A 16,441-nucleotide genomic window follows, 5' to 3' on the forward strand; every position below is an offset into this window, starting at 1 on the left:
ACTGCAGATTTTGTAAGTGCGAGCTTTTAAGCCGACTGAAAGACAGTGAGATCCCATTGTACATCTCCCTTCAGTTAAATGTACTTCAAAATTTAAAAAAAAAAAACCACAAAGCAAACCTCTCTGTAGCGTAAAGAGGACATACCGGGAGACAAAATCTCTTTGAGGTTCAGCTTCCTTTCCACACAGCTGAGTTATACTAGTTTCATTCCTTTGCATTTCTGCAGCCCCCTAAGATTTCATTTGTAGGACTTAGCTTTGAGGTATGCAAGTGTGACATTTATTCTTAGCAGCGCTATAGAGAAAATGGTGGAGAAGGACAAGTTACATAGTGGAATCCAATCTAGTGCTGTAAGCACCACTCCTGTGTGCCTGCCAAAGTGCTTGTGTTCTACAAGGAGGAAAAAATGTTCAGCAAAGTTCTTGACAGGTGGCATATGTGCTCTGTGCTACTGCCTAGCTCGTGGCTACAAGAGGTACAGAAGGATGGGTGGCTTTCATGAATACAGGCAGCTATGTTCTGTATCCACATGCCACCCAGATGTGAGCTGAGGCTCAAGTGGAATTACCTTGTCTTATTGTGGTCTAGGTGAAGGATTATGTGTCTCAGTGAATAACATTGAGATATTAATTCTTTTGATTTCTAAACAAATTATTTTATGTTATTCCCTGGTACCTGCAGCTCCTTCATTTCCTAACTGCTTCAGCTTGCATTTAAATGGAAGAGGTGCAGGTAAAAATTCATATGCCTGTGCTGAATGGTCAGAATTAGCTGTATCTGCATCATTGTTTTTTTTAATATAGCTGTGCTGCAAAATAAAATAACACTATCAAGAGTGTCATCTTAAAGTTTCAGTAATTGTTTTGTAGTGACTTTAAAGTAGCTCTCCATTCTGGAAGCTCACAAATTAAACTGATAAAAAAACTTGGGCCTGGTGTATGCTTGACTTGCTGCAGCTGATGATGCATGGGTACTGTCTGTGGGTAGCTCCGTGTATTTTCACTTGGGATCCCCACAGACCCATTGCCTGGGCCCTGTGATCAGTGTGAACTGGACCAAACTACTCCAATGGCAGTTCCATGTTAGCAGTAATATGCTTCTTGAGCACCATCAGATCTTTGGCCCTCTATTTTTGCCATTTTTCTGGAAACAGCAGGACACTTAAATACAAGAACTACTGAAAGCCTTCAAAAGACAGCCACAACACTTTACCATTAGTTTTACACACATGCATATATTATCTGAAGAAAAATTGTCACCCTGCATACAAAGCCTTGCCTCCAGTTTACTGCTGTTCCAGTAGCCCTTTGGATTTGACTATTATCTGCTTCTGGTCCAAGTTAACTGCTCAGTATCTCTTGCTAAATTTACACCTAAAAGAGTTTCCATTTTCTTTAAAACTGCAGTCTCTTTTCTCATCAGTAATTTCAAAACCCTTGTTGGGAAATCTGCTCTTTGGCCCATGTAAAGTGGACTCCTCCAGGCAGTAAACAATTCACTTGGCATGCAGTTGAGTTGAGTGTTAGAGCCAACATGAGAACTCTCTACAAGGTTAATTTGGGAACGTATAGTGAAAATCTTCCAGTAGCGCATCTTCTCCCCTCCCTCAAATCTCCCGACACCACAGTTGCTTTATTCATTCTCTGTTCAGAAGTAGTGTACAAATTTCTCTAAATACAAACATAATTTCTTTTAAAGTGTTTTCATCCCTTAAGAAAAATCTGAAGTTTTTAATATGAATGGACAATTCAAAGGCAGGCTTTAAAGTGAATAATAGTTGTCCTTGTGCTTCTCTGCTTTTCCATGAGGTTCTTAAGGCATCATAAGGTCAGGGGGTGCTGTGGTAGTAGCAGGAATTTGTGATTAGATAACTTTTTGTACTAAATAGGTATCAATTCAGCAGATGTGCACAAGTGGGTTGTGAAAATTTGAAAAGAAGGAAAAAGAAAAAAAAAAGAAAAGACACCACCACCACCCCCCCCAAATCCACAGGTAGTCTTATTAAAGATTATACTGTTTAGTCTTTCAATAGACTTTAGAACTGATAGAAATATATTTTGAGCTTTGCCCTATTTTTTGTCTTATTTGACTTTGTCTACCATAAAATTGCAAGATTTGCTTTCTTTTGCACTCTGTTCTGTGGTGTTAGAAGACTTGATGGTGGAATAGAAGCAAGACTTGAGAGCAGGCCTATGAAAATACTGCCACAGGCCAAAGTAAAAGTTGAGGCATCAGTCTTGTCCTAGCAGTTTGTGCAGTTTCACTGTTCCACCCAAAATAAGGGTTAGTCTCTTCAGTTGTGAAAAATTTTTAGTGCTTTGAAACTACATTTAACATAAAAGACTCCACTAAAACTTATACAAAGTTTAGAAATATTCATTTCTTATCATTCTGACCTCCAGACATCTCTTTGTAATACACTGAGAGACCTTTGTATTGTAACAGCATGATACATATTTACTTCATAAATTCCTTCATTTAACTATTTCAAAACCAAGCTGATTCAAAGGAGGCAGCTAAAAAAACCAAATACTCAAGCTATTTGGGCTAACTTAATCTAGAGAAACCCCCGAACAGCACTTTCAGCTTGATAAAGTATTGTCACGCTCTTGTGACACAAAGTTCTCTTAAGTCAGCTTTGGAATGAAGTAATGGTTTATTCCACATCGGTATCTATCTATCTTATCTCCTCACCTTGCAATGCCCAATCCTAAAAAGATAGCTGGTGGTGGATGGGGCGGGGGGGGGGGGGGGCGGGCAGAGAAAAGTCTTAACCCTTTGGTGGGATAACAGGTGAAGGGCTGAAAGGGCTGAACTTCAAATGACTTTTGCACAAATTCATATACATAATTTATAGGAAAACAGAATTATTGATTCTGAACGTCCCACGTCGATATTCAAACCATTAGACCATTCTCTCCTTTATCTTTTACAACTCTTACATGAATTTGGAGTCTCTCTCTTCCAGCTGCCAGTGTTAAGGCCAACTCATTTATGTATTTTTAACACAACTTACTGTCTGAAAGAATTTTTCCTTGGTTTGATGTTACAGACCATAATGAGGGACTTGGGCTTCTTCCTTACTCTCCTGATAGGTCCAAAATCTCTTGGTAAATTATTCTACTAAAAAAATACATAGATGTTGCTGTAATTGAAATGGTGGGAGTGATCTTTCTTGGTTTTCCTTTTTGCACATGCAGTATTTTTTGAGTGCAGTGTGCTACTTCACCCATGTAGCCTTTCAGATACTTGATTTAGGTATATTGGCTAGCTTGTGCAGCACATATATCTGCAAATTATGTTTTCTGAAACTTAAATTTTGCTTTTCTCCTATAGGAAACATGAATGGGAGAAACATGGCACTTGTGCAGCCACACTTCAGGTCCTTAATTCTCAGAAGAAATACTTTGGTAAAGCCTTAGAACTCTACCAGCATGTTGATCTTAACAGGTACGTAAATGACTCAGTGGCCTGCCTCTTTCAAACAATTTCTAAAAGTTTCAAATCTAGCCTAAAAAAAAAGTCTAAAAGTCTGATGGCAGAGGGGAAATGAGTATTAGCATAAAATTATTTTTAGTACTGGAGTTCAGAGGAAGGGTTGTCTACTCTGAGAAGCCTGTCTCTGGTCACTTCAGAGTCTGGTAAGCCAGCAGCATTCTTCATGGCATCATTTTAGACAATGTGAGCAGTAAATTTTGAGAAGCTGTATCGGCTATATCTCGCTACTAAAAGCTATGGTACCTGTAAACGTCTAAATCAAGTGACAAACCCCCCCAAACTTCTCAGTCATACTGAGGCCCAAACACTTGTTTATAGAAAAGACAGTGCTCTGCACAGAGGAAAGGACAAGCTGCAGGCAAAATCATGCAGAACATCCTGAGAAAAGGCTGAGAGGTAACAGCAAGAGAGGATGTCCTGAAGGGCAGTGTTCAGTTGCTGCAGGCAGCGCTCTGCTGTCCTTTCAAACAACCCCAATCTGACACTCTTGCTTTGTCCTAGAGGCTGATTCCTCCTCATGGTTCCAAAGCACTGGCCATTCCAGATACAAAATCTTGATGGGAATGTTGTGGCTTGTCCAAGCACTGTATGTACACATTCTGGCTGCAGGTGAATGCCAGAAGGCCAGAGTCCTTTCCTGATCGTGCTTGGTATGGCTGGGAGAATGTTTGGCTCGGATTTGTTGACCATGAATTGTGTCTCTGTATAAGACTACAGTATCTGAGAGAGGAAATAAGTTCGTTTGTATCTAGAAACATACCTTAAAAAAAAAATAATTTAAAAATCCTGTTTGTGTTCTGTCAGTGACTTGTCCAAGGAATCTCATAACAAAGACTCATTAACTTTGCATATGCACAAAGGAAATATATCTTTTCTTCCACCTCCTCTCCTATTTTTGTAGGTGTCTTATAAAACTTAATCAGATTTTTCTAGACACAGTGCTTAAGAGCATGTCATATGTAGTGTTAAAATTAATAATGTCTGATAAGTCAATTGCCTAAGTAGCTGTAATGGTGTGACTAAAACATTTTACAGATGGCACAGTGACCGATTATGTAACTCCATATCAGCATGTGTAACACCAAAAAAGAAGAGAGACTGAAACATGTTGAAATTAATTGCTCAGGGCATATTCTCCATTGTAGAAATGAACATAATTAAATTAATCTTTACTAAAAGAATAAAGACTGCTAATGTTCTCATCGTACTTCATTTATACTTGAATGCAAAAAAGTAGTCTTAGTGATTAAAATATTGTTTCCAAAAAGGAAATTACTAAAAAGAGGGCATTATGCAGGCTCCTGTAAGAATAACAGAACATCATTTATTTTATTGGCCTCCTTATATCCAGTTAAAATGACTATGACAAACAGCTACACCTTTAGTCAACTGGGTTAAATCTCAGCTGTGCAGAAGCTGACCTTGGAAGGGCTGAGCACTATCAGCATTCATGAATTAAACCCTGCGAGATGCTGAACATTCCCACTCCTTATGGAAGAAGCTGGGACTTACAGACTCTGGGTCCCGAGTCTTGTTGTCAACTTGGAAGTGTGGACTTCCCTCAGGACCAAATCTAAAGGAAGGGGTATACAGGCTAGAGGTTCTTGAGTTACCTTGTTTCTCTTATGTGATCAACCTTTCCTCTTCAAAAACATATTAATTAGGAAACATTTCTGCACTGGCATTGATGTTGTTCCAGATTCATGCACCATGTCCCTCTCCCAGTGTGCTGTGCGACTCCCACCCCAGCAAGCCCACCCTGTGTTAGAACATGAGGGTGTCGAGAGAAGCCTCACAAGTCTGCCTCCATCACCTCCCGGTGGCCTGAGCACAGGGGTATGGCTCAAGGCGGGGGAAAGGAGGTAACTAAACTTCATGCCCTAGCTGGCACTCAACAGGGCGTTCTGAAGGTCCAGCAAATAACAGTAATATTGCCCTTTCCTTGAGCTGTGTCTGAAGACTCAGCTCTCACAGCTCCTCAGATTAAGGTGGGGGAGAGGGTTCTTCCTGACCCTGCCAAGTTGAATGGAAAATGGCCTTTCAGAAGAGTGGAACCTTTCCTAGGCCTGGCAGAGGATGGAAGACAAGTTTCCTTTGCTCCCCATAACTGTAATGCTTGCCAAGTTCTCACTAAGATTATCTGTTTACCTAATGATTATGAAGTTATGTTTGCATACATAAACCATGGAAAAATGTTTTATCTTTGTTTCAGTTGTCTCCTGAAAGCTGGGATAAAGCCAAGCAGTTCATATTACCAGGTAAGAGGCAATCTTTTATAAAACAAAATCATGTGCATGTACTACTTTTCAGCAGGAGTCAAGTAATTTCTAGAGAGTAAGTGATCTTTTTTTAATTGTATAGTTCTTTAAGGTTGTGCTTTACCTGAACATTTTTGTGAACTTAACAAGTGTGGAAGCTGTTGGAAAATGTACCAGTGACTTATTAACTTATATAAGCTTTTTAATTCTTCAGATGACTGCCATAAAGGAAGCTCTTACAAGGTTTTATGGGGTAACGCCAAAGATCCAATGTCTTCCTCCAGAAGAGGTAAAAACCCCAAACACACACTCCCCAAACCCCCAAAACCAAAAACCAAACAAAAAAACAACCAACCAAAAACCCCCCCCCACTTTTTTTTTTTTTTTAAAAGGAGTACTTTTTATCAAAAAACAAAAGCAAAAATAGAGTGAAAAATCTTCAGCATGGTGAAACTTAGGTCTGGGTGTTCCTTGTGTGTACAGCTCTTTGCAGATTACATATTGCTCGATTCTTAGAGTTGAGTTCATAAAAACATTGCTTATGTACTGGCACACTTTGCAGCTTATGTTACTGTTGCCACAGCCTTTTCTTAACGCAGGAATACTGTTAGTGGAGGAAGTGTCCATTCTTTACCTACTAACTTTACTGTTGGTATTCTTACCCAGAAAGTGGGAGCACTGGGTTTTAAAGGTCTCTCTGTCTTAAAAGATTTGAACTTGCATCTCTTGCATGAATGCTGTAAGTACCATGCTAGAGATATTGCTGTAGCTGAGTACTTTCCTCTCCTCTTGCTAAGGCTTAATTGCCATATAGCAAATTACTAGAACCAACAAGAGTGAGCTGAATGGAGCCAGTGACTGTCATCCTTGACAAGGGTACTGCCTGTCAACAGCACTCTTCCCTTCACTGGGCAAGGCTCGTGTTCCACATGAAGAAGTTACTCAATGGATGAAATCCTTCAGAAAAAAAGCAGCTCAGAGGCTTGTCTCTGAGGTTGTTCTCAAAAGCCTGTACCTAAAGAGGTACAAAAAGGCATTTTGAGCTTCACTGTGGTTCAAGATGGCTATAGTTTTTCCTTTTGAGCCAACAGTGTCTAAAATTTCCATTTCTTTCTACTTTTCCTTGCCAACGATTGTACTGTGAATCACAATGCAGTAGAGAATGTGGTACACAGAGACAGTGTGCTGTAGCGTAAAATACAGGTCACCATACCTGAACCAAAAATGCCTTTCAAGGAACAAAATAGTATTCTGAACAATTACATGGGTAGGCTGCATAGCTGTTTCTTTCCTTTTTCAGCTGGGTTACGCTGTTTTTGTACAAAAAGAAAACAAAAAAACCAAACCCACAAGATAGCTTTACCTCTTGTAAGTGGTTCCTTATTATCTTAGCTTGATACAAGTGGTTTGCTACAAAACACTTGGCAGACTTATTGCCCATAGAGAGACAACAATTTTATGAAAACTTGCCAAGATACAGTTGCTGTTGGAGTTTAATAGCTTGTGTGTTGTCAGCTCATTTGCTTTAGTGGTGCTCTGAGGTTTTTATACTGGGATGTTTCTTCATGTGAAAAAGAATTCTAGGTTACAATATTTTTAAAATGTATTTTTAAGTTACTTTAAGCAACAAGGGAATATGAGTTGAATGTGGGTTGCACACTCATCCATCTCTTGATGTTGAAGAAATACAGAGCTACACAAACCGCAGTTTCTAGCTCTGTTCACTGTAGTTGTGCCATTGCTTTTAGTACAATTGGGGTGGTGCTCAAATTAAATGAAGGTAATTTACAGCTTGAGTCTCCTGTGCTTAGCAGCTGAAGCTAATGGGTAATAGAAAGGAAAAAGCACACCCCATTTTTTTACAGATAGCCCTTTTCAGAGTTCCAGCCTTCTTGATGCCTGGAGTGCATTATGGAGGTGCTTTCATGTTTAAAACATATTATACACTTGCTGTGTTCTTAAGATGCTTTAAAAAAAAAGGGGGGCAAAAAAAACCCCCAAAACCCCTAACAACAAAAAAAATAAAACCAAAATAAATAAAAAAAAAACCCAAACCCACAACAAAAAAAACCCCAAAACTAAACCAAAGCAACAACAAAAAAAACCCTACCACAGTTACTTTTGTCTTGTACATATATTCTTGTCCTGCTTAGTGGTTTCAAAACCAATTTTTTTCCACATGCACTTTGTCACACCTGAGCATTTTGGGAGATTTTTGTATAATCTTCTTCCTCACATGAAAGGCTTCCATGCCTGCCTGCCTGCCTGAATAAACGTTCAATATTTTAATTCCTAGGCTGTCCTGTAGTCCAAAAATGACACTTCTGCTACTTTTGACAGCTTGCTTTTGTATTCTTTTCAGTAAAAGCTATTATAAAACCAAGATTCTCTTCTCCTTCTTGGAGAATTTTCTTTGCCTCATTTTCCATTCTGCTACAAAAGAGTTGGTGAAAGGTGGCTTTCAGGTCACACATACCCTTCAATATTCACAGAGTTCAGCCAGAGCTCATCATTAAGGTGAACAGCTTCTGTGTACTGTGCAGATTTGGTAAATGCTAAGATAATCTGTGTCACAGCATTTCATAATGAGACTTACTACTTAGGCAGATTCCCTGTATTGTTACTGAATTATGTTGTTGGAACACGTTTCCTTGACTGCTTGCTCCTTAAAGACAAGTACGTACTATAAGCTGTCCAGAGTGGATGCCTCTGGTACCTGTATCCTTCACATTTTTCAAGTGGCAAATGTACAAATAAGCACTACTGTATTCTATAGATAAGGCAATATATATGAGGAATTGATTTATTTTCTTCTCCCCATCAAACTGATCTCATCCCTCATGTTTCTAGGGTGAAAAAGCACAAACAATTGGTCAGATTGAATTCTGCTTCACCAAAGAACTGCAGCTGAGAAACTGCACAGCGCTGAAGGGTGAATCCAACCCGATGCAGGCTGACTTGAAGCTTGGAACTGAGGAGTTGTCTGTCTGCAGTGATACTCTCCCAACCTATTATCCTTCACAGGTCCAAGATCACAAATGAAGCCATAAGAGTTCAAAAAACTTTTTAAACAGCAACAAAAAACAAACCCTTAAACACTATACCTTGGAAAACAGTCTTGGCTTAGCAAAAGCCCTGTCGTGCTGTGAAGATTTCTGCTGGAAAACTTGCTTCTTTTGCCGTTAAAGGAGAATTGTCTGTATTGTAATACCAGTTACACAGGCTGAAGTATTGAATGGTGGCTCTGATATTGATGGGATCAGAATCTGATTTACAGCTTTGCCTGGACTTTTTGGCTTGCTTATGGTTTGAATCAATATTCAAAAGAGGACTGTGACTTCTTAGTTTCACTTGCAGTTCAGTCTGCCACTTCAGCCACTTTTGGTTTTTGCCAGTGAGTCAGGGAAATTAAGTCATTGTTTTGAAAGGATGCTTGTCTCTCTGAGATGAGATGACAATTTCTTGAGAAGAAAATATTGTAAACAAAAAGAAGTTAGAGACCTGTCTAAAGGTCTTTTCCCAGACATAATACCCACCACCTTGTGTAAATTTGCTCTCCAGAAGTGCTGAACAGAGTCCTCTGAGGCATTAAACCTTTCTTCACTCAGATCATGGTGGACAAAAGATGACAACTTTTGCATAACTTCTTAGTGAATGAAATAATGTTCACCAGGTTTTGGCACTTCTGCCTAAAGGACCCCAGGAAGACTGTATTTGTAGCCTTACCTATTCTTTGATTGATTTTGCTACAGTAGCTCCATACAGTCTTGAAGAACAGCCAGTCTTAGAACATACTTGCTAGTATAGGAAAATGTTAGTCCCTAGAAATATGTTGTTATTAATTTTTCATTGTATTTGAACATTTAACATTACCAGACAGGTGTGAGTGCCTGCACTTTTATTTAAAAATTAGGTAGTCACATAATCACTTTGTTCCAAGAAACAGCTTTTTATAGGTGAAACAGTAAATACTACAGGATTTTCAGTGAAAAGTACAAATGTTAGTGATAGTGCATCTCTATCCCATAATAATTAATAACATGCCACAAAGTTGGATGTTTCCAAAGGGGACCAGATTTGGATGACATCCTCTACACAGTGCTGTATTGATGTAAGTGTCTCAAATAGTCTTTCAAAGACAGACAATTATGGCTCAAGGAGCCATCTGTTAGAAGAATATTACTGTGAAAACATGAAATGGGGTATTAGAAACAAATTCGTTATGTCTTTTGGGGTTCAGAAACCATTCACGTTTACTTTCATTTTTTACTGTCCCTGTTTCTCTACCACCTTTTTTTCATTTAAGGCTCTGTTACCTTGCCATTCCAGAATGCTGTCAGTTTTTTAGCCCTTTCTTTAGAAACTTAGACATTTATTTAACAGCTGAGAAATGAGTATGATCTGCATTCTGTTATATTTGTATTTCAATAAAACAAGGGCTTCTCTTCCAGACTTTTTCTTCCTTCCCAAGAGAGGGAATATACTAATGTATACTAATACTATATTATTATACTAATGCTAATCTGACCTAGTGTTTTTATAGTAGCGACGGCATGTTAAGCATGACCAGAAGAATCACAATTCTTCATTCCCCCATTTCTGCCATCTTCTCTGAGCAAGAAAAAGTAGGGAGACTGAACTAAAGTGCTTGAAAATACTAGAATGTACTTGTTTTTTGTGGAATCTTTTTGAGATCACTAATATTTTTTTTCCTCCTAAATACAAAAATCATCTAAAGAAAACAAATACTTGTTGGGAAAAATGCTGTTCTCTGCAAAGGAGCAGCCCAGGGCTCATGTACTTTTTTTAAACTTTCTCTCCAACTCTTTCAGGTAGTACTTAGATGGCACATAGGGTTTGGGTGGACTACATAGAGAGTAAACAACTTAGAATTAACATTAATTTACAATTCTCATTATAAGGTGTTTTGGTTTTAAAGAAGCCAGACTCTCCTTTTCCTCAAAATTGTGCTATTTTTTTAATGGTTTGGACTTTTTTGTTCTCTGGTGAAGTGCCACCTTCTTTTCCTTTCAAAGTTCTTGGAGTGCAGCAGTGAGGGAAGTGGAAACAGAGGTTGGTAACTACTATCAGACCATCTCACAAACATCTTGCTCAGTGCTTTTCAGTCACCAGTTTGGTTATGAGCACAGTCCTTATTAGAACAATAGACTTCTCAAAATCTCACTATAAATATTGCCACCTTGGATGAGCAGGTGCAGTATAAAAAAATCCATGAAATATACAGCAACATGCTATACTGCCAAAAGAGTGATTGTTGGGTTTTCCTGTTTTTCTGCAGTTGTTTTAATTCCTTCATCCTCTTCACAGTTAGAATAAAAGCTCAAACTTGAAAGCAGTGGTAGCATTGGTTCTTGCACAGACATACACTTAATGGAAGCTCAAATCAATAGCCTGATTTTTTTTTCTTTTTTAATTGCAGTATAAATTGTATTTTCTTTTATAATGCCAAATAATGCTTAGGGAGACAAAATACGCAGTATGAGTTCTCTGCAGTTCAAGTGTAATGCATTAATTTAAGCAAAGCCAACAACTGCAAATACGTACTTTACAAGGAAGCGACACAGACGTAGCTTTCACAGTGTGTGAGGCTCAAAGGTAAAGCTGACTTTTGCCAAATAGAGAGTCAGTGGATGTAGACAAGAGTCAGAAATGACCAGCTTCTGCAGTAGAGTAGGTAGTATGGCTTCCATGTGGTTTTCAGCCTCATTTTCAAATGCAAGACATGTGAGGGAGCTGATAAGTTTTAAAAGTTTGAGGAGGAACTAGCATAATCTGAAATGAGAGAGGAAGGAAGGGAGATAGAAAAGCCAGCAGCATGCTAAACAACAATCTGCAACTGAGTAAAAAATGACTGATGAATGCTAAGTCAACGTTGGCTAAAAATAACCTCACGGGCTCTGAAGTCCTGTTTAAAGGGACTTACCTGAGGTACTGCACTTGCCTTAACAACCACACCTACATTCTTTTTATTTTGCCAACAGTATTACACATTAAATATAAATTAATGATAGCAAATTAAAATTAGTAGTAGCGATAAAACATTACATATGACCACCATTGCTTGGTTTGTGACAATCCCACCTGCCTAACTTCTAGGAAGATACAAATGTCTTTTAAGAGCTACTGACTGATTTTTGTGCAGAGAAGTGCCAAGACACTATAAAGTTTTAAGTGATACATTTAAGGGATGCTTTAAGGGCTATGTCTGGATGTGAGCAACCAGGAGAGCGAATTGTATGAATGGTAGCACTGGCTCAGACCAAAGACCATGTCCAGCCCTTTATGTTCTCTCTAGCAATGGCTCACAGCCAGTTACCAGCCTTGGCAGTTGCTTTCCATCAGAATGTATATAATTTCAAGAGTTGGATTAATGCAATTTAAATACAAGAGGTAAACAAAAGTATATCGGGAGCCTCAAAAATTGCTTCAGTTCTGAAAAATGTTGCTCACTTCCTTAAGCAAAATAAAATCTATCAGCCTGAAGATTCATCACAGCCTGGGGAAGATGGGGGTTATATTCTTTCTGCATCATTAAATAAATTAACTAAATCCCAGTAGGGGGGGTTGTTTGTGCAGTCTTGGTGCTTTAAAACAGTAGTCAACTCCACAAAGGGACTTGGCTTGTTTATACTCTGTCCATGTGCTGTCTCATGCAAAATGGCGTGTTAAGTTAGAGCATGGGCTGCCTGTCCCCTTTCCAAGGACAGCCCATCTTCCTAGACCATGGGCAGGTTCTTTCCTCTCTCTTGTTCTCTTGTTCTCTTCCTGGCCTGCACTGAGCCTTTCTCAGCTGTACAGGAGCCCAGCTTCAGCCAAGTTTACGGTGGCGGGGAAATACGAGATTGGAAAAATCAGCTTCTACTCAAGTTTCTTTAGGTAGCTACCCATGCGTACGTATATCGTGCTTAAGGCCACATCTGACTGTCCCTACTAGCAGCCAGCTGATCTGCCAGTGCCAACAGGAACGGGAGATGGGAGAAGCAGAGGGGACTTCTCCCAAGTGGTCCTGTTCTTAGTGGGGGCAGCGACCGGTTGCCATTGCCCAGCTGATAGGCAAAGCTACCTCTGCAGGCTGAGATGGAGGTGGCACAGGCCTCTATCACGTCCCCTCTCTGCACCCTCAGGGGCTGGCGAGCACTGGGCTGTGCTGCCGGCCCCGGCTGCTGCCCCGCGGAAGGAAAAAAGCGGCAGCAGGACTGCAGTGCCCACGGGGGAGGCCAATACACTGCACGTCGAGTCCCACAAACGTGGACAGCCTCAGTACCTACAGCAGCAGGTCCTGGCTTTTACAGTGGGGAAGGAGGGTTTTCACAGGGATGGGTGCTTGAATTTGAGCACCTCAGTTGTGGTGTGGTTGTGCTTCAGGCAGCTGCGCTCTGTTTGGATCTGGCTCCGAGCACCATTAAGCCAAGGCTGTAGAAGGTTAACGGCGCTGCTGACAATATTATTGCTGCCTGATGATGGTACTGATGATGCGAAGGGAAAATGTCAGGACTTTGCAAGTTGCTTTCCCAGGAACGGAGCAATGGATGATGAGGAATGTTGTGTTTATTTTAAATTCAGACTGTCTTGCTGCTCACGCAGCTTCCTTCACAAGGCCCAGTGCATGCCTTCCCTTCCTGTGTGTAAATATTCCCTGCTCCACAAAGTTGCTGTAGATCATCCAGAGTTGATATAAAGAATCCATTTTAGAAGGGATTTCAATTTCTTGTGCTTTGGAGGATAAGAGCTTCAGTATACAGGCTAAGTGAGACCTGATGTGGGACATGGGCAGATTATTTTATGTTTGTGTACTGTGGTCTTCATTATTTCTTACCCCAAAGTACACTGGAGTGTCACAGATTGAGCAAGGATTAGATAGACCTCAAGAGCAGCCAAGGCCAGCTGTGCCTACAGATTGGTGGTATGAATCCTACTAATATAGTCAGCATGAAAATCACAGTGCTGACATTCACACACAGTGCTCAGGGTGGAGGACTGATGTTTCAGTAACCTTTTATTAAAAAGAAGCAAAAATGACCATATTTGATAAGAAAATTCTTAAGCAAGTGATAGAAAATTCTTAAGCAAGCTGAAGAATACCATGGTTTTGTCTAAGAAATACTTTTCTGAGTGCAGCCTCACTTACCAGAAAACAGGCTGTTCACTTAAGATTTTCCTATAACTCACACAATTGTTTGCGTTACAGATGTGTGCTCTGCATGTAAATCAGAGAAGACGAGCCAAAACAAAATGAGCAAGAACTAAAAGCACAGCAGTTACCCTGTAATAATTACAATCTCTATAAACAAGTGTGATGCATCCCAGCAGGTACCTGCCATTAGATGACTTACTTCTGCTTGGTATTGTTGAGTAAAACTTGCTGCTGTCAGCTTTGGAGAGAGGCTTCTCTCTTTCCAAAGTGCTCAGCTGAGGGTTGAGAAGCTGTGCATACTTGCAGCAGAGGCTGGAAGAGCTGTCACGTCACCTGAATGCTGTCATTTTAGCCCATCAGCTTTCCACAGATCACCTCTGTTACCAAGATTTCATAGGTTATTATGATTTTGAAGGCTACACGTGTCCAGGTGACTTGTGCTATCAGTTGCCAGTGCCAGTGGTTGCAGGTTTGTGTTCAAAAGAATATTATGCAGGGACTGTTCCTCCTCATAAACCCTGTTTTGCAGGTACTTGCCAAATACCTGGGGCATGCATTTGTCAAGGATTAATTAGCCAGGAGGCTGGTTGACTGATGCGTGAAGTGGGAACCACTTTCTTGTCTCCCAGGCGCTCAGATATTTGGGCCTTACAATGCTGGTATTCTGCTGAGACAGTCATTTTATATGTAACAGCTGGCCCTGCCTTATTTATCCTCTAGCCCCTGGATATCTTAAGACATTTCAGTCTCGTAGTTTCTGTGGGATTCAATGAGCAGCTTGTCATTTCTGAAGCTACTGCAGAATGATCACTGTAACAAAATAGCTCTGAGACACAAACTACCCTCCTATTTCCAATGCTTCATGTTTTCTCTTCGATTCCTTTCATTGTTCTCAGTGACTTGAGGGATGAATGGACGACACTCTTTGATCTCGCAGAGTAACCAAACCATTTATGAAGGCACAGATATTGTACCAGGGAAGATCTCGTAAATCTCATGGACAAAATACACTCAAAATAAATACCTAGTTTTTTCCCCATTTTTCCCCCTCTATTGTTTTGAGAGATTCTGACTGCAAGTCTGGGGGAAGGTAGGCATATTGATGGATAACTTTTAATCCTTTATTTGTTATCCCTTTGGCACCTGTTTGTTAGCGTGCCTGGCTGATTAACAGGCTTGCTGCCACACTTACACCTGACCAAGAACAATGTCTCAAAAAATTAATTAAAAAAGATGGCAAAACTGGATATCATTAAATCGGTTAACAGTCGCAGGCCTCCATAATTACTTAAACAGAAACATGGCATGAATAGCCGGGTCTGTCTAGGCAGATGGGAGAACAGAGAAACTAGAGGATGTTTTCTTACTTAGCTCTGCCACTATCCCCCTGTGAGTGAAATTCAACTTGAAATCTGATGACAATTTTAAGTCATAAACAAATTAAGCAAGGCTTCCATGCACTTGCTGTCTGCAGAGGGGCATTTCATCCTCCCTAGCCCTGGTCAAGTAATTAAAGTCTAAATGCTTAAAAATATCATGGCTTTTGGAGACAATTAGAATATCTGGTCCCTACAGTGGAATCAAAACCCTGGTTTAAGGAGCTGAGCTCCTTGTGCTTACATGGTAGGAACGATGTGGCGCTGCAGAGGGATGACTAATGCAATAGTTGGACCGAGTCTTAAATCGGTCTCCTTCCCAGGGTGGCAAGGGACCATGTCCTGCTGCTCTGGGGCAGCCCTCCCTAAGCCTTTTGGGATAAACCAGGTATGGCATTCCCAGCAGGAGCCCAGATAGCACTGGTTGGTGTAAATACGCACCTCTGAGTCATATGGCACAGTGACAATCCTCCGGTCACCCTGGAGAGGTTTCTGCTGCTACGAACAGCCTCTGGAGAAAATGCACAAGCAGGTTTTGTAGCAGAGTTGAGAATCCGGGGCTTCTCCCTGCTTCAGGCAGTTGCAGACAGTTTTCTTCACAGCTTCACAAGGAGGTACTTGGAGGAGGCCCTGTGCAAAACAGCCCCCAGTCTGGTGGTTTGGATGCTCAACAGGGAAAAAGGAGCCTTTGTCCCTGTTTTACCCTGCCAAGGGGAGAGTACAAGGGGTACAAGGGACCTCCTCTCCTGCAGCTGGGACTGCTGCTTCGCTTGCCGGTGGGTCCTACAAACAAACAGCACCGGCACATTCATCTACGTGTTAAACGCAATGGCTGTTGTCTTTTGCAACGAACTTTGTGCTGTTGGTATAAGTGACATGGGCTCTTAGGAAGCCACCCCAAGGATTGGTAGGTACTGTGAACTCCTCCTCCTCACCCAGATGGGCCATCCTCAGCAGCACTTCTCCAAGTGCTTGCGGAACATCAGAATAAAATGGTGAGAGTAAGGACCTTGTAGGACTAAGTGCCAGGTGAGCCAGAGTTTCCCAAGATCAGGTTTTATGATTTGCATGCCTAAATTCCCCCAAATCTCACAAGAAGCACATGGGCTTTTTTGCATCCATCTCTTAGAATTTGATAAGCAGCGTTTCTGCG

At 40.6% G+C, this 16,441-nt stretch overlaps 1 protein-coding gene across 4 annotated transcripts in view; it reads left to right on the forward strand.

The window, feature by feature from the left end:
* RNASET2 (ribonuclease T2) overlaps window positions 1-12,272 on the forward strand; it is a 29,041-nt gene extending 16,769 nt beyond the window's left edge. For all 4 annotated transcript variants that reach the window (XM_069786864.1, XM_069786868.1, XM_069786865.1 and 1 more), the window contains 4 exons: window positions 3,338-3,451; window positions 5,712-5,757; window positions 5,972-6,046; window positions 8,608-12,272. In XM_069786864.1, coding sequence (XP_069642965.1) covers window positions 3,338-3,451; window positions 5,712-5,757; window positions 5,972-6,046; window positions 8,608-8,799 — 427 coding nt within the window. In that variant the 3' untranslated portion in view covers window positions 8,800-12,272. The remainder of the gene's footprint in view (window positions 1-3,337; window positions 3,452-5,711; window positions 5,758-5,971; window positions 6,047-8,607) is intronic.
* Window positions 12,273-16,441: the final 4,169 nt, after the last annotated feature.

Source organism: Haliaeetus albicilla, chromosome 7 (genome assembly GCF_947461875.1).
Source record: "Haliaeetus albicilla chromosome 7, bHalAlb1.1, whole genome shotgun sequence".
Lineage (NCBI taxonomy): Eukaryota > Metazoa > Chordata > Aves > Accipitriformes > Accipitridae > Haliaeetus > Haliaeetus albicilla.